The sequence below is a fragment of the Triturus cristatus genome, chromosome 7 (assembly GCF_964204655.1).
Source record: "Triturus cristatus chromosome 7, aTriCri1.1, whole genome shotgun sequence".
Classification (NCBI taxonomy): domain Eukaryota; kingdom Metazoa; phylum Chordata; class Amphibia; order Caudata; family Salamandridae; genus Triturus; species Triturus cristatus.
Genome location: NC_140590.1, coordinates 1,824,552,713 through 1,824,570,887, shown reverse-complemented (window position 1 = coordinate 1,824,570,887; position 18,175 = coordinate 1,824,552,713). Strand labels below are relative to the sequence as shown.

At 45.6% G+C, this 18,175-nt stretch overlaps 1 protein-coding gene across 1 annotated transcript in view; it reads right to left on the bottom strand.

Moving 5' to 3' along the window:
* Positions 1-18,175, bottom strand: part of LOC146813298 (killer cell lectin-like receptor subfamily F member 1) — an 82,862-nt gene that overhangs the window by 35,980 nt on the left and 28,707 nt on the right. Inside the window, exon 3 of the mRNA XM_085614745.1 lies at positions 17,935-18,063. Within this exon, the coding sequence (XP_085470871.1) occupies positions 17,935-18,063 (129 nt within the window). The remainder of the gene's footprint in view (positions 1-17,934; positions 18,064-18,175) is intronic.

Sequence of the window (18,175 nt, the reverse complement as noted above, 5' to 3'; positions counted from 1 at the left end):
CAGAAGTGACACCATACTGGACTCCCCTGGGTGTCTAGTTTTCATAAACGTCTAAGCATTTGTTTGTTTCCACCTGGCAGAAGCATTTTTAAATCTCCGACCAGGAAGAAGCAAACTTGTCTTTTAAGGATCAGAGAGGGGGGGATACACAGTTCCCCTCCCTTAAAAGTTATGTTTTGGCTCAAGGGATGGGGTCCTGGGGATGACAAAGGCTCAGGGTAGGGAGGGGTTGCTGCACGAAATTAGGAGAAAGTTATTACATTTTTACCAATTAATGGTGATAATCCTCAGAGCCGCACTTATTTTTTGAGTGCTGCAGCAGGAACAACAATAGTGAAGGGGGAAATATTTGGCACTTACAGCTCCAATTTCAAGCACTAGCTGCATATCTCTTACTTCAATATCATGCGCGCGTCCAGAAAGTGGTAACAAATACAAGGCTGCCTCAAAATATATCTTGCCCATGGCCCCACAAATCCTTCAGATGTCTGCAAATTGAATACAAAGTGACTGTGGACAGGTTGGGTAAGTTGTATCACGGAGAATATGTGCTAAGTCAACATGCTGAGGGGGGCAATGTTGGAAGTATGCTAGAAGGGCTGATGAAGTCTGAGGTTTCAAGGTCCCCATTTGGTGCCATTTGTACAAGGAAGGACAAGATAGTTAATACCCAAAGTGCTATTAACCCAACCCTTAAACAATGTCATGAGGGTTCGTGCACGCCCCCAAACGTGTTGTCTGTTGAACGCATCAATGATTATCTAGGCTGGATTCTAGTCCCAACCACTGACCTGTTGCAAGTGTGGAGTTTGATACCCCTTATCTGTAGATGAGACAAAGCTGGACTCAAACAGATAGCCAGGGGCAAGTCTCCATGGATTGAGGGGTTACCCTCTGAGTTTTATGCCACATATGAGTCACTTCTTGCATGCTTCATCTGTAAGAGTCTGCTAGGGTCAGTGGGCTGCTGCCTTCATCTATGAGCGGGGCGGTGCTGGTGGTTCTCCCAAAGCGTGATCGAGAGCTCATATGGTGAACTCTTATTGCTTCCTGTCACCAATGAATCCACATTAAAAAGGTCCTGGGGAAAGTGCATGCTGATTACACAGATCATCAAACAGTTCAGAATGGGTTGATTCCAGGCCATAACAAATGTTTGAAACTGCGTCAACTATTTATAGTTATGGATTGAGTCAGGAGACAGTGTGCCATCCCATGGATGGCCTGCTTGGATATTGAGAAGCATTTTACACCCTTACTTGTCGGTAAGATTGTGATGGGTCTGGTATGAATATAGTGCTTGAAGTTATTATACTCCCAACCATTGGCCAGACTGCATAAAGGCAGGCCAATTTCTGACCCATTCGGGATTAGAAGGGGCACGAGCCAACATTGCCCATTGTCGCCTGTTATATTTGCCTTGGTGATGGAACCATTTGCATTTTTGGTGGCAGATCAAGGGGCCAGGCAGGGGCATTTGAGTTGACGATGGTATGCTGACCACAGTCTCTTATATATCTCTGGGATGACCATGCTATCCTAGGACATCTGGGCCCTAATTTACGGGATTTTGGCATAGTGCAGAGCAGCAAGTCAGCTTACTGCGGTGCACTTTACAAAAGTGAAAGGGCAAGAATACACCGTATTATGCAAAACTGTGCATTTTTTTCCTTTCTCCCTGCACTGTCGCCATTTTGGTAGCCTAGCACCAGTGTGGACACCCTTTCACCATGGTGCAAAGGTGCCTCTGTTGAATGCAGGATTGCTTTTGTGCAAGAAGAGGCACTTTCTTGTACAGAAACAATCCTGAGAGGCATTTTTCTCTTTCTATATGTGAATAGAAAGAGAAACAAACAGGAGAAATAAACAGATTCCTCCTTGTTACACTTCACCTTGAGAGATATAAAGATTTTGGGCTCCCCAAACTTTAAATGATTTCGTAAATTTGGGGCAGCATCAAAATCCATGGGTGTTGCGCAGAAACACCAACCGCAACACCCATGGAAGCCTTCCAAGCACAGAGTAAGGCGACGTAGCAATTTGCGCTGTGTCGCTTCCTCAAGATTTATGAGTCCACACAGGCTGGCTAGAGTGGCTTCATAAATCTGAATCAGAGCCCTGTCACTCATATACCACTATATGTGGTGCAAAAGTGACGCAAGGCTCTCATAAATAACCCCCCTAATGACTTTACTGGAGACTTTCAGAGAAGTATCATCAAGTAAATTGGGACAAATCCTGTTTATTCCCGTCTCTAGGCTAACCGATGACTGGTGTGGGTCTTTGCGGCACATGGTTTTACAGTGGCGCTCTGAAACATTCAAATATTTGGACAGAACGTGTATCATTCAGAAAAAGGTGGAGGGGAATGTAGGCTGGGCATTGTCTTCTCTGTGGCAGTCACTCTCCTTTTAGAGGCCACTTCCGGTTGTAGCCAATGGGCATAGTGGATGTTTCTAAACTGCTGGTGCTGCCCTGGTTCTTGCACCTCTTTGCAGTGCTCCCAGTGGTACTGAATACAGGTTTCTTCAAGAAGTTGCAATTCCTTTTCAAACCATTGATGTGGGGCTCTGGTAGAGGATGGGAAGAAGTACCAAAATGATATGCTTCTTTGGTTGAAGTGTAGCTGACAGCTCCCAACTATGAATTGTACTATGCAGCAGAGCCGATACCATGTCCAGTGAGCTAGAAGGATACTGGCTCAGACCTTGATCAAGAAGATATATGCATGTGACTGAGAGGGCACGCGGTCCTGGAATGGCTGATGGGTCTGAAGAAGAGCAGTCATGGGGGGGGGGGGACTTCTGATGAGAATGGTTGGTAAGAGCTAGAGAACTTATGTGCAGCCCTGAGCAAATGGTATACCATATGTCCCAGAATTGCCTTTGTGTTGGATACTCAGCTACACCAAACTCAAAAGGGTACACAATACTGCCCCCTGGCCAGAAGAAGGGCTCGCCTTATGGGAGATATGGAAGATAATAAGTCCATATGCTCTTTGACAACTATTATTGAAGCTTATGAACTGAGCCCCGGTACACAGCGGTCACAGGACAGCTTTCCCTTCTCTGGAGTGTAGCCAGAACTCTCCAACCTCCTACAATTATTTCTAACACACTGACACGACAGGAAGGCGATCATGTTTCTCTATGACGTGTTAATGCACAACACAGAGGAACTCGCTTGAGGAAGGTGTAAGACACATTTGGACCTGAAGCTAATGTCGAAGTAATGGCCCTTATTCTTCGTAGCTGCTAAGATTTCAGATTGCTTATGTGTGACATTTTCATAATTTCAGTGTAAACATGAGTGACATTCAACAACAATGAATGACACTTTCTCGCAAGCAAAACTCAAGCAATGAAGATGAGAGAAACATTTAAATATCAGAAATTACAGCGATTTCAGCAAAAAGAAACTCTACGAAAATCTTAAAACTATTGCAAAGCAACAAAAATGGAAGGGCACTATCCCACATGAAACACAGACTGGCACATTTTAAGAGTGCTTATGTGTGACATTTTTAAAGTTTCAGAGTACTTATGAATGACATTTAACTACTACATGTATGACACTAAGAGTGACACTGTTAGTGAGCAAATTCAAGAAATTAAGTACATGGAAACAGATAAACATAAGAAATTACATTCATTTGAGCAAGGACAAGCTATGAAAAGAACTTAAAACTGCTGCAAAGCACCTGATCCCGCTGTAAAACGTTTGTATATCCACAATCTACTCACATTCTATGTGATTTTACACTTGTTGTGATCACTACTGCTGCTTGCAGAACCACAGACAAATTGCATATTTGGCTACGGAACACCTTATCGCACTTAGTTCTGCAATCCAACTCCTTTTCCTGTTGTAATCTGTACCTTATTGTGTGCTCTGTCCCTAAACACACTGCTGACAGATACGCTGTGCTGCTCACAGACAGTGCTCTCTCTGCTTGAGTCAGTGAGGCAATCCGTTGACCTCAGCGCTCTGGCCGGGGCAGAAAGGGCAAATGCTCTCAGCAGTAGAACTTACGTTCAAGTGTGCACTATGGGGCAGATTTACAAGAAAGTGACGCATCTATAGAGATGCGTCACTTTACTTGCGTCACCCTGAAAAACGCTTGCGCCACCTTGGATGCGCCGTATTTACAATACGGCGCACCATGGCGGAAGGATTGACAGATGTGTCAGAAATTCTGACGCATCTGTTGTGGCAAAAGTCACGCATAGCTGGAGTCGTGTCGCAAGCACGACGCAACTCCAGCAATGCATTTTGTGGCCTATTCCAACTACACTACGTCACTCCTTACGCCTGCTTCAAACAGGCGTAAGGTTTTGACGCAATGGCGTCCTGAAAGTGACGCATTGAAATCTTGTAGATTTCACTGCGTCACTTTTACGAGGCTGTCCTGCGTGGGAACGCCCCCCTGCATACAATATACCTGACGCAGGTAAAATGTGACGCAGAGCTTTACAACGTGACGCATCTCCCTAGATGCGTCACGTTGTAAATAGGGCGCATTGTTTGTGCCGCCGTTGCGTCAAAAAAAGTGACGCAATGGCGGCGCAAGGAGACACAAGGGTCTAGTAAATCTGCCCCTTCGTGTGTCTTTTAAAGACAGAGCTCACTGTGAAAGGAAACACGTTGAGGAACTCATTAGATTTTTCCTGGGCCCTGCCAGGGTCGCAGCAATGTCTTCCTGGGGCTGAGGTTCTGGACTTTTAAGAGTCCAGAGGTGTCAGGGAAACAACACCCAAAGACCCCTGAGTTCCTCCTGTCTCGGTGCACAAATAAACAGAGACACGGGCTTCTCGATGGTGGCGTCAAAGACCAAGGTTTATTTACTGCAGGGAAACAGAAGTCATAGGAACCACACATAGGCAGAATCTACGAGACTGTTCGAATTGCATTAAGTGGGTTGTCTTTAGGCAACATTACATGAATATTTCTCATGCCCAACCCGGTATCCCAAATAAACAGTAAATAGACATCAAACAATAATTAGTCGTAGGTTTTCGGTATTCGATCAGGTCCCCTTGTCAGTTTTCCATTCTTTACCCGATCCTCCCCATCATAAAAATCGTAACCTCCCCATTGTAAAAGCCCAGAAGGAGAGGAGCAGAGCCAGATGCAAAGGATTGAAAAGTAGGATAAGAGGTGTTTATGGATCATAAACGGGCATGGCTACCGTCTTCGGCCTTTCAGTCAGGACAACGGACACGAGAACCAGTATAGCAGGACTGGCCTCAGGCAAGGGAGGCAGCTTGATTCTGCCTAGTCATGCAGCGTCAGCCTTTCTCGGGGCTCGAGCTTACGTGTCCTTAACAAGGTGACTCTGTCGGGGTCATTGCCCGTTCATTGACTATGTGAGGGCAAGAAACAAAATGGATGCCGTAACTAAAATGGATGCCATGACTTTACAACAGAATGCCCTATTTCTCAGTGAATTCATGCTAGTTGCGTAGCGAAAACACTGTCATGTATGTAATGGATCATTTGCGGTTCATTGGTACCAAAATCGTGTCAGTACTACGATACCGATTTCACGGGTTCGGATCGCTACAGAACCTCAGACTGTCCTTTTGCCCTTACATAGGCAATAACTTACTCTATGTCAGAGTCCATTTCTATGTTCATTAGGTCACTGATATGTTGTTGAAGCATTACTCTATCCCGTGGCGTATCTCTAAAAACAGGTGGTCTTCTTACGCATGTTGAAATGCAAAGATTACATAAGGCAGGACCACACTGAACAATGAGACAGCACGAAAATAAAAATACCAACGCAACACCAGTGACTATCAGAACCTTCCATCCCCACGCAGACAACAGGCTCCAGAACCATCCCATTAATGACCAGTCACCTTCCTCTACATGAATAGAGTCAGAGATTTTGTGTAACTTAGAGATGGCCTTGTATACTGTTGGCGCATTATCTGGGATAAAAACACAGCAACTCGATTGGATCATCTTACACACTCCACCTCGATCTGCAAGTAACACATCAAGAACCATACGGTTCTGTAACGTCATGAGGCGATCCGCTTGAAGCTCAGCTGTCAGGTTACTAAGGGCACCCGCAGTTTCGGTGATAGTGGATTCAACTACCCGTGTTAGTTGACGTAAGTTTCTACTGTTGGCCATAGGCCCCCAGAACGGAAGGAAACCTTTGAAGAAGTCTCCTGCTTCTTGGCCAGCAGTGTCTTCTTTACTGAAAACACCTCTCACAACTCTAGTTTTGTGATAGTCCGGTGCAGCAGTGTATGTCGGAGGTAGCAGTTGAGCGATATAACATGAGCCTGAGAAGTCAGCAGGCAGCCATGTGTATGCTCTGTCTTGGCAAACAAAATAGGTACCCTTAGCAGCTAAGAATGCTGGGGAAGACTGTGACGGGAAAACATATGTTTCGATACAGTCACTCTTCCCTAGTCCAGCTTTCGGATTCCTCCCATTTCCTTGCAAACAGACCTGACCTTGGTGGGGTACGACCCAGATCGGAGTTGAGCTTTTACGTTTGTTCTCACCCAGAGTAATGTCATATTCCGTAACATTCCAACCCATGTAAACTCGCAATTCATCCTTGGGAATGAACGGAGTGTTATTGACATCTCTAACCATGTCAGTGATTCCTTTTACCAAGGCTCTATTAGCAGAGTTATACCGAGTGGAACGCGGAGGTCGTGGAGGATAGGTCTCTAGGGCATAAGCGAACATGGTCTGAAATGCCCAGAATGATCCATTATAACTAAAGGGCAGAACCAGATAAGGGATGCCCTTGTCCATGGTATGTGGTATCAAGCCACACACCCAGCAGTTTGTTGTGTTAATTACTAGTTGATGTTGGTGCAAGAGCTGAATGAAAGTGTTATTTATAAACTCAGAGCGTCGAGCTTGCTCGTGGGCAGGAAAAGGATGGAAAGAGTGAAGAGAAACAACAGTCGGAGAAACGGGAACATGGGGAGATACTGTAGATGTAACAGGTGTAAAGATCAACTGAATACCAAAAATAATTCCGCCTACCAAAGTTATCAAAACAATTAGAAGTGTCAGAGTACATTGCATTAGAAAACATTTGCTATATAGTATGTCATATAGCTTTGTCTTGTGCACGTTTATGACATTAACCCGTCGCAGTTCAGGAAGCTCCATCTTCTACAACCGTTCGCAACGGATGGTTTGTACCTGTTAAAAACTTGCCTCTGTTTACCCTGGGAGTTCCCAAGATAGACAGAAGAAACCGACCTTATGTCTGATTCCCTGCAAATTAAAACAAGGCACACGTTACGACCCTACGGTAACCCAGATGGCAAGGTGAGAGAAACAATAAAAACAAAAAGATAAAAATTTGAACAAACTTCCTGACTGAATGGAATGCAGTAAGATCAAAACAGTTTTCAAACAGAAAGGTAATTATGCAATGTCAATAGTTCATAACATGAGAACGTAGATTATATCTGTACTTTCCGGGTCTTGTCTGATCTTGAAATAGCTGGTCTACAGGTGCGGAAATGTTCGACTCCACAGGTGACAAATGTTCACTTTGTACGATACTCGGTCCAGGATTCAAAGGAGCGGTTCCTGCTGAGGTGTCAAAGTTCTGTGTTTCAGTTCGTGGGTGGTCCGTTATATACTCTGCATCACTGAAAGGGATGTGCCTAGGAACAGGTTCTGTCTCGGATACGCCAAATCCCTGTCTAACCCAGTTATCATAGGGGAGTGGGAGAGGGACACGCTTCGTATGGCTAGCGTGCACCCAATTCTTCCTTCCAGCTAGGCGTACAGCAGTTCTTGTTGTGAGGAGTACCTGGAACGGACCCACGAATCTTGGCTGGAGGTTCCGAGTTCATTCAAAGTTCCGTACTACAACTTGGTCGCCGGGTTTTAACGTGTGGCCTGGACTCTCTGGCAGTTTAGGCAAGGATTCAAATACCTGCTGATGAATAAGGCTTAATTTAGCAGTCAGGTCATAAAGATAATCAATCAACATTGGGTATTCAATCTGTTTGAATTCCTTTGGCCTAGGGACTCCCCAAACATTAGCAGGACGACCGAACACAATTTCATATGGGCTAAGCCCTACTCGAGAGTGTACAGTCGCTCTGGTGGACAATAGAGCTAAAGGCAGTGCATCTGGCCAAGATAGACCAGTGGAAGCTTGAATTTTAGCAAGTTTCAGTTTCAGAGTGCCATTGTACCCTTCAACCAAACCCGCTGACTGCGGGTGATTCGCACTGTGAAATTTTTGGGTAATACCTAAACCCGTACACACACTCTTCATAACTTTCCCTACAAACTCACTTCCATTGTCCGACCAAACAATCCGTGGCATACCATACCTGGGGAAGTACTCTTTAAGGAGGATTTTGGCAGTGGACATAGCAGTGTTGTCCTTTAACGGATATGCCTCAATCCATCTTGAAAAGGCACAGACTACCACTAGGATGTATTTAAGATTGTTACACCTATCCATGTGGATGAAATCCAACTGAATCACTTCAAAGGGACAAGAAGGGGGAGCAAAATGACCAGTTGGGGTTGGGGTTCCCTTGCCAGGATTATGCATCAGGCATATCATGCAGTTTTTCACCACTCTTTCCGCACACTTAGTAATTCCATCGTTCTTCCATACTGGAGCTAACATTTTACAGATCCCTTTCGAACTGATGTGCGCTGCTCCATGCGCCATCGTAACTACTGCGAGCACATACGCATCAGGTAACATCCAACGCTGCTGTTCAGACAAATCAACCCAACATCCACTTGAATCCATTTTACCCGTTTTCTCCTTCCATTCATTCTTCTCATTTTCAGTTGCTTCATTCTGGATTGCTTTCACACTTTCAATCGTATTCTCACACATTCCTGATTCAGCAATCCATCTTGCAGACGTTGCAACGTACATTCGGCTCGTCATGTTCTTGGCCGTTTCTTTAGCGACCTCATCAGCAAACGCATTCCCAGGGCCAACATCATCCGTAATCTTTCGATGTGCACTGCACTTCACAATCGCAACTTCATTCGGTAGGGTCAGGGATTCCAATAGATCGCTGACTAACTGTCCATGTTGGATCTTAGTTCCATGGGACGTGAGAAAACCTCTTTCTTTCCAGAGACGTCCAAAGCTATGTGCTACGCCGAAGGCGTATTGGCTATCAGTAAACACATTCACTCTCTTTCCCTCAGCTAAAACACACGCTCTTGTTAATGCAATTAATTCTGCAGCTTGGGCAGAATTCTGACTTACTCTTGCAGTCTCAACAATCGTACTCAAAGTCGTGACTGCATACGCGGCCGTCACATCACCATTCTGTAGTTTAAAACACGACCCATCGACATATAAGGTGCCGTCTGGATCTAGTAACGGAGTATCTTTCAAATCAATCCGACCTTTTGTCTCTTCCTCAGTTCTAAAACAGCAATCATGGGGTTCTGAATCACTCGACTCCTGAGTAGTCGGCAACAGCGTTGCTGGATTCAATATGTTGCATCGCTTAATCTGAATGTGGTTTGCCAAAAGTGTCAGCTCGTAGCCTGATAGTCTAGCACTGGTGAGGTGCTGAGTTTTCGTTCGATTCATGAGTGTATCCACAGCATGTGGAACCATGACTACTAACATGTTGTTCATGACTAGTCCAGCAGACTGTCGAATAGACACTGCAGCTGCTGCTGTAGCTCTCAAACAACTTGGCAATGCTCTGGCTACCGGATCTAATGTGGATGAGAAATATGCGCAAGGTCGCTGTTTGTCACCAAATTGTTGCGTTAATACACTCAACGCACATCCTTCTCTTTCATGGACATATAGTGTAAACGGCTTACTGTAGTCAGGAGTACCCAACACAGGAGCTGAACACAGCGCATCACGTAAGTCAGAGAAACTCTGTTGACATTCGTCAGACCATGGCAAAGGGCTCGGAACACCTTTTCCAGTCAGGGCTACCAATGGTTTTGCCATGAGAGAAAAATTTGGGATCCATTGCCTACAGTATGACGTAATACCCAAAAACGCACGCACTTCTCTCTGTGTGCTTGGTACAGTCATCTGCGAAATTGCTTTGATTCTCTCTGGGGTCAACCTTCTTCCCTCCTTTGACAAAAGATGACCTAAGTAGGTCACTTCTTGGCAACAATATTGCAGTTTAGAAGGTGACACCTTGTGATGTAAGTCTGACAAATGATGTAATAGAGAAATTGTAGCTGCTTTGCAAGTTTCCTTGTCATCAGCAGCCAGTAAAAGATCGTCTACATATTGGATCAGAGCAACACCAGGAGGAAGTATAAGAGCATCTAATTGACTCTTCAATGCTTGGCTGTAAATTGAAGGGCTCTCACAATAACCTTGTGGAGCGCGTTTGAACCTGAAACTGCGACCTCCTAAGGAGAAACCAAAAATGTCTCTACTTTCCTCGGCTATCGGAATGCTGAAAAAGGCATTTTTCAAGTCGATAACTGTAAACCATGAGGCTGAGGCAGGAATCAACGTTAATAATGCAGTGATATCTGGTACCACAGGAAACTGTGGAATCACTATTTTGTTAACCTCTCTGAGGTCAATCACAAACCGGTAGATTGGAGGTTTGGAAGGGTCAGTACGTTTCAAAATCGGTAGAACAGGACTATTGCAGATATTTCCTCTAGTTTCCTCAATCACATCTTTCTGTATCAAGTCTTTCACAATCAGCAAGAGTGCACGTTCCCCTTCATTCGAAATCCGATACTGTGGGATTCGTGGGAATTTAGCATTCGCTTTCAGACTTACCACATAAGGGGGAATTTCCAAGAGGCCTACATCGTTAGGACCAGTTGCCCAAAGAGTATCAGGGAGAGAACGCAGCTCCGGTGGGAGCTTATCCATCGACATATACATTGGAGAGATTACTCTTTTGCCTAATGTGAGCTGTACTCCCGAAGGAGAACAGTACAGTGTCGCATGTAGGCGTTTCAACAGATCTAAACCAAGCAGATTCTCATTACAACCGGTTGTTAGAATAAGGGGTGCTTCTAGTTCGCATGGCCCAACAGAAATTGATAAAGGACTAGAAACAGGATTGTGAACAGGGGCGCCTGAGAAACCTACTGAAGTGTTCGTTAAGCCAGACAAAGGTGCGCCAGGGAGTTTTGCACGCATAATTGAACTTTTTGCCGCACCAGTATCCAACAGAAACGGTTCGACCACGCCTGATGTAACTACTGCGACATAAGGTCCACTCTGATCAACTGGAACTGATACTACTCCCTCTCTTTGCCTGTGGCTGTCCTAGTACTCGCCTCTCTGAATCTCTTCATTATGATCATAATAATCTTCAACATGATACTGTGGAGATCTACCTGCTTGCGCAGATTGTGCATTTCGCTGATCGAAATAATTCGATTGGCGATCAGCCTGTGGTGTCATTGTACCACGTCCTCTACCCCTAGGAGTTTGCATAAACCCAACATTACCTCTCTGAGCCGGGACACCACTAGTCTGTGCGTGCAGTACCGGACACTCATTCTTATAATGGCCCTCCTTTTTACAATAGGCACACTGATTCCATGCTAACTGTTGTCGGGAAAACCCATAATTAAATCTTTGGGACGTCCCTTGCTGGAATTGTGGTTGTTGCTGAAACTGGGGTCGCTGCTGTGAATCTGACTGATTCGAGCGAGGCGGATACGCCTGTTGCAAAAGAACTTTAGTCTTTAAATCTTTTGTTTTCTTTTCTGACTTTTCCTTCTCTTCCTTCTCTCTATTCTCGTAATACTGAGCAGTTGCAAGTATCTGTGCTGTCGTCGACACTGCCCATGCACTTTCAGAATCCTTTAACTTGTTACTAAGTTCGGGTAATAAATTAAACACGAACTTGTCGACAAACAATCTCTGGCCTCCCTCAGTACTCATATCTTGTCCAACGTGGTCTACGAAGGTCTCTTCAAATCTAGTGAAAAAGTCAGAGACGCTTTCGTCCTTCTTTTGCTTGCATGCCGATAGTTTATCCCAATTAACTCGTAACGCTGGCATCAGCGTTTTCATCAGATTAATTATTCTGCCAGGTAGGGCAGCAATCAGAGGTTCAGGTTTAGCACCGCCAACTTGTTGCGCATCTGCTGCTACAATAGCTGGCCAATCACCTCCTAAGGCGACTGGGTGGTTCTCTTGCCGAATCTTGGCCCATATAGGCTGTGGCACTACATTTCCAAATAACATTTCAATGTCTGCCAAATTCATGACGCACGCTTGAACTGTCTGCGTTAACTCTTTGTAATAACCAGCAGGATTTTTACGTGGGTCTGGCAATGCCTGTTTTACTGCTAATACGTCGGCCCGTTTCCAAGGGATGTGTATCCACACTCTCTGGAATTGTGCCGGGGCAGCTGCAATACCATTAGCAGCATCAGCTTGAACTGCATCACGCCATATCGGTGGAACTTCCCTCATCGGATATTGACCTCGTCTTTTCCTAGTAGTCGGTGAACCATCGGGGTCCCTTGTCGCTCGAAGAGGGGAATCATCCCTATAAGCTAAAATCAGTTCTATCGCTCCCCTTACTCCTGAACCTATCACCATTCCTGCGGCGAACTTCTGTGAATATTTATCAGATCAGAGGGGACAGAATCTAAGTCATCATCTTCCCATTCTTCACGCACAAGAGAACACATCACGTCAAAAACATAACGTTGAGTTGGTTCATTCCATTGCATAAAAGTATCTAACACTCTTTGTGCATCATACTTCACAGCTTTCGACATCCACCTAAGAGCTGTCGAATCTAACATGTCTCGTTCCTGAGGACCAGGAAGCTGGCTACGTCTCTGTATAGAGTCAGAAACGGGGGTCCCAATTAAAGACCTGTAGAGAGGAGTTAAGATATTAGTTACAGAGTCGGTTATTTTCCGACGAACGGAAAGCGGAGTCAGAATGTCCATAGGGTTCAGGGATAGGGCAGCTGGAGCAGATGAAATAGTAAGGGTGGGAGTAGCAGGTAAAGCAGTTTGCGTGACGATAGGCAAAGGCAGAACAGGCGACCCAGGAAGAGGGGGTGCCGAAGGAACATTAACCACGGGAAGGACAGGAGCTGGAATCAAAGGAAGTGGAGCAACTACTCCAGGCTGACCAGCAGCTGGCTGTACAACAGGTAGTAACTGTGGTACTGTAATACCCTGTGCATACGGTGGAGGTGAATTCAACAGGTAAGACAACAGAGGATCCTTTTCATGATCCTCCATCGGCTTAGCAGGACAAGATGGCAGTACAGGGTAACATTTATCAATTGCCAAATTATATTTTCTATTCGCCATCTCCATTGCTTTCTCAGTTTCGTTGACATGGAGCTGCCTAGCAGACTCCATTAAAGTCAACCCTTTCTCTTTCTGTTCTTTCTTTGTCTTCCTAATTTCTCTCTGTTTGGCTTCTTTGCGCCATACGCGAAAAGAATCAAACATTGCCGGCCGGGCTTTTCTCTTAAACAACTTCATTTCTAGATTGTCTAGAATTTCGGTTTCGAAGCTACCATGCGGTGGCCAACTAAGGACACCATCTTTTCTGGTATAACGGACCCATACTTCATTATACGTAATAGGACCCACACCATGTTTACAATAGAGCTCATATGTAGGAGTTCCAATCGGAGGAACCGAACACGAATCCTCCAACCGGGAATCCCCGTTGCAACGTAACCAGGACAGGAAACAATTACTACTGGTAGTCATGACAAACAAAGACAAATTCCAACCAAAATGCGCAAAGAACTTAGGCCTACCAAAATGAACTATTACCAAAACAAAGATTATCTAAACAAGAGCAACCAATGATAATCTACGAATTAAACCAGAGCAAAAAAGAACAACCAAACTGAGCGTAACCCACTTAATACTTAACTGAAATGTGGAAGACGTCACCAAGGAGAACCCGTCTACGTCTCGCCGTACTAAGGTCTGCACCTCGGGTCCAAGACAGGGCGACAGTCAGGGCAGCGGTCCTCTGTAGCCGTCTGGGAACGGGAACCCTCGTGGAAGAGATCGTCGGGCCACTTTTACGACATGCAGGGATCGATGAAGCGGGGTACCTCCCTCCGGAATCTCCACACGAAACTTCTCGAACTTTTCAGGCTTTGGACCGGTACCGGATGACGTCACCCCACGTTGGGCGCCAATTTGAGGTTCTGGACTTTTAAGAGTCCAGAGGTGTCAGGGAAACAACACCCAAAGACCCCTGAGTTCCTCCTGTCTCAGTGCACAAATAAACAGAGACACGGGCTTCTCGATGGTGGCGTCAAAGACCAAGGTTTATTTACTGCAGGGACACAGAAGTCATAGGAACCACACAGAGGCAGAATCTACGAGACTGTTCGAATTGCATTAAGTGGGTTGTTCCTTAAATACACGAAAAATGTCTTTAGGCAACATTACATGAATATTTCTCATGCCCAACCCGGTATCCCAAATAAACAGTAAATAGACATCAAACAATAATTAGTCGTAGGTTTTCGGTATACGATCAGGTCCCCTTGTCAGTTTTCCATTCTTTACCCGATCCTCCCCATCATAAAAATCGTAACCTCCCCATTGTAAAAGCCCAGAAGGAGAGGAGCAGAGCCAGATGCAAAGGATTGAAAAGTAGGATAAGAGGTGTTTATGGATCATAAACGGGCATGGCTACCGTCTTCGGCCTTTCAGTCAGGACAACGGACACGAGAACCAGTATAGCAGGACTGGCCTCAGGCAAGGGAGGCAGCTTGATTCTGCCTAGTCATGCAGCGTCAGCCTTTCTCGGGGCTCGAGCTTACGTGTCCTTAACAAGGTGACTCTGTCGGGGTCATTGCCAGTTCATTGACTATGTGAGGGCAAGAAACAAAATGGATGCCGTAACTAAAATGGATGCCATGACTTTACAACAGAATGCCCTATTTCTCAGTGAATTCATGCTAGTTGCGTAGCGAAAACACTGTCATGTATGTAATGGATCATTTGCGGTTCATTGGTACCAAAATCGTGTCAGTACTACGATACCGATTTCACGGGTTCGGATCGCTACAGAACCTCAGGGCCCTGGCAGGACTTGTAAAAAAACCTAATCCTATCTGGTGCTGGTCAGCCGAGGACCACTGACAGACCCAGCTAGACTGTTGAGGCATGAGTACATTAAAAGGAGCCTGTCCTGCCAATAAATTAGTATTTATATCCTGTTACTTGCCGCATATTTAACAGTGTGGCTTCAGACCGGGTGCGATGTCAAAGCTTTTTTTTTGATCATCAATGTTATTTTTGTGGGTGTGACTGAGGAACGGCATCAGGGGAATATGCTGTGTGCGGTATCATAAAGCAAATTTTTAGAAAACAAAAGCGGGGACTACCTCACTCCACTTACTCTTTGCTGCAAGGCTGGCAAGCGCGACAGATTGGTAATGGCCCCTTGTGGCAACAATCAGAATTACAACTCAGATTCTCCCATGGGCCGCAGAATGCCAAGCTGGCAGCATTCAGGGTGGCTCAGTTCTGCACAGGACTGTGGTGTGCTGCTCTGGTCGTGGGCTACTGAGCTTGGAACCACTCTGATCAGCACCTCTGCTGTCGGTTCTGTCACTTTCAGCTGCCCGCCGCCAGTGGGGTGATGGGTCGGTCCTGGCATGATATTATTTTCAATCAATCAATCAGGCGTTTGTTATGCGCGACTTCTCACCCATAAGGGTCTCAAGGCGCTGAGAGGGGTTTGGGGGGGGTTAGCAGGCTCCAGTCCATCAAGGGGGGGTCTGTTGAAGAGCCAGGTTTTGAGGTTTCTTGCAAAGATGGGGAGCGATGTTATCTGTCTGAGGTGGAGCGCAAGGGCGTTTCAGGCTTGGGCCGCGAGGAAGGAGAAGGAGCGGCCTCCCGATCTGGTCTTTCTGGTGCGGGGGACCACAGCGTAGGAGAGCTGGTCTGATCGTAGGGTCCTCTGGGTTGCATGGATTTTGAGTCAGCTGTTTCAGGTATGCTGATCCAGTGTCTTGGAGGGCCGCGAGGGTGAGCATCTTGAAGGTGACTCATCTTGAAGGTGACTCTAGCTTCGATGGGGAGCCAGTGGAGTGTGTGCAGGTGCTGGGAGATGTGGCAGTGTCTTGGCAGGTCGAGGACCAGTCTTCCGGTGGCGTTCTGGATGTTCTGTAGCTTGCGGGTGAGGGTTTTGTTTATTCCGGCATAGAGTGCGTTACCGTAGTTGAGTCTACTGGTGACCGGGGCGTGAGTGACGGTCTTTCTGTGTTCGAGGGGGGTCCATTTGAAGGTTTTAGATATAGCAAGAAGCTGCCTGTGCCGCGGCATTGCCAGCAGCCAACGAACTTGAAGTGACGCTCGCTCGACACGCGCTGCGGGTGGCAGGACATCCTGCGGCCTATTAAAGTAAAGAGTGTGACTGACATACTGTTACACTGTTACCTTAGCAGCTAGAGCTGCCTGCGAGCAGCCTGAGCCAACCCCCAAGCCTGCCAGGAGCAGCACGCCATGCGCTGCAATTCCAGATTTCAGTAATGGTGCATAAGCAGCACTCTGCCTTGACAGCTCAGGAGGCGCTATAATGTGTGACTTTGCATTCCAGTTCGGTGATGCGGACTACTACACTGAAATGCATTAGTCTAATGCCTGATGCATGGTACTTGGTAGGGCTGTATTCTTGGGACATATTAAGGAAACATCTGGGAATGCAAGGCTAAAAATGATTCCATTCAATTACCTGCAGCACACTTATTTATCTCCCAATTTAACAAACCAGATGTACCCAGGAGCCTTGAGTGGGTGTCCCAGATGTGTGGAAGATGAAGAGTGTTCTACCACATGTTCAGTGGTGGCTCAGTATTGGGAGGAAATACTGTCATGTGTATCAGAGTTGAGTGGACAGGTTCTTTCTGTTTGCTAGGACTACTGGAGCGCACAAAGAGTACAAAGCACATATACAAATTTATTGACTTTTGCACTGGTGCTTTCCAAATGGCATATTGTCATGTCCTGGAAGTCCAGGGGGTTCCTCTGATGATGGACTGGGTCAGCGAACTGCTTAGTGGGTACACGCTGAAATAGATATGCTGTCCAAAATGGCGGATTCACTAGGTAGCAAACCTGAAAATGCCCATTGGGATGTTTAATTAGACAAGCTGTAGGCATAATCGGATAATAGATCACCATGACACGATTTGGAAAACAGCATCATATGGGATTGTCTTCATCAATGTGCACGAAAGGTGAGTCTCAGGTTCAGGGATATGCGGGGACAGCAGTGTCTGATGAACTTAGGTCCCTGTGTTGATTCTCAGGGAAGGTGCTCAGGCCTGGCTAGGCATGTATGACTTATTCTTTTTTTTATTTGGTTCTCTCCATGCCCCCCTGCAACTTAGATGCACGGTGGACCTGGCATATATAAGAAACGATTGCCTGGGGGATGGTTGTGCATGCATAGTACTGTACCTTATACCAGTTTCTTTGTTATGTTAGCAACATGTGGATGTTTACAACATTATGGAATAAGCGTATGTGTCTGGATATGTTGAAAATGTAATGCATACTGCTGATTCCCGGTGTGTGGTATAATGGCCAGGGTAACATTGTTGCTCCCAATTATATTAAACTGTTTAATAAAGAAATATTTTTCAAGAAAAGAACTCTATATTGATTTGTTGTTGACATTTGTCGGCCTACATGTTTCAGTCCTTTTTTCAAAAATATTGTTTCAGCCTTCATCTGTACATAGAACTGTCTTTGAGTTAGTAATGAAAATCCATGGTCTTTACCACATAAGAAGATCAGTGCTATCATGCACCTAGCCAGCTGATGTCTTTCAAGACATCCCCTTTGAATCAAACATACATACAGTTTACATGAGCTTGCTCATGTTGCCCCATAATGTCCTGTTACACAACTGTGCTGTTGTGGCATGTTTTGTTGTAACCCTTACTCTGTTCTATAGCCCCTCGCGCAAGTAGGCATTACCTGCGTTCTCTTTCGCAGTCTCTATGCAGAGGTGGTCACTTAATCTCGTCAGCCTCCAAGCATTGTCTTCAGTGCCCTCCTCTGGGGGGGCTTGTTGATGGACACTGTTGTCACAAGAGCCTCTGAAAACTGCAAAGGTAAGGAAGACTCTTACAATAAACAAATAGCATTATTAATGGGATTGTTAGTAGTAGGAGTAATGTTACTGTTTATAAAAGGCGTGTCTATATAGTGCTTTATA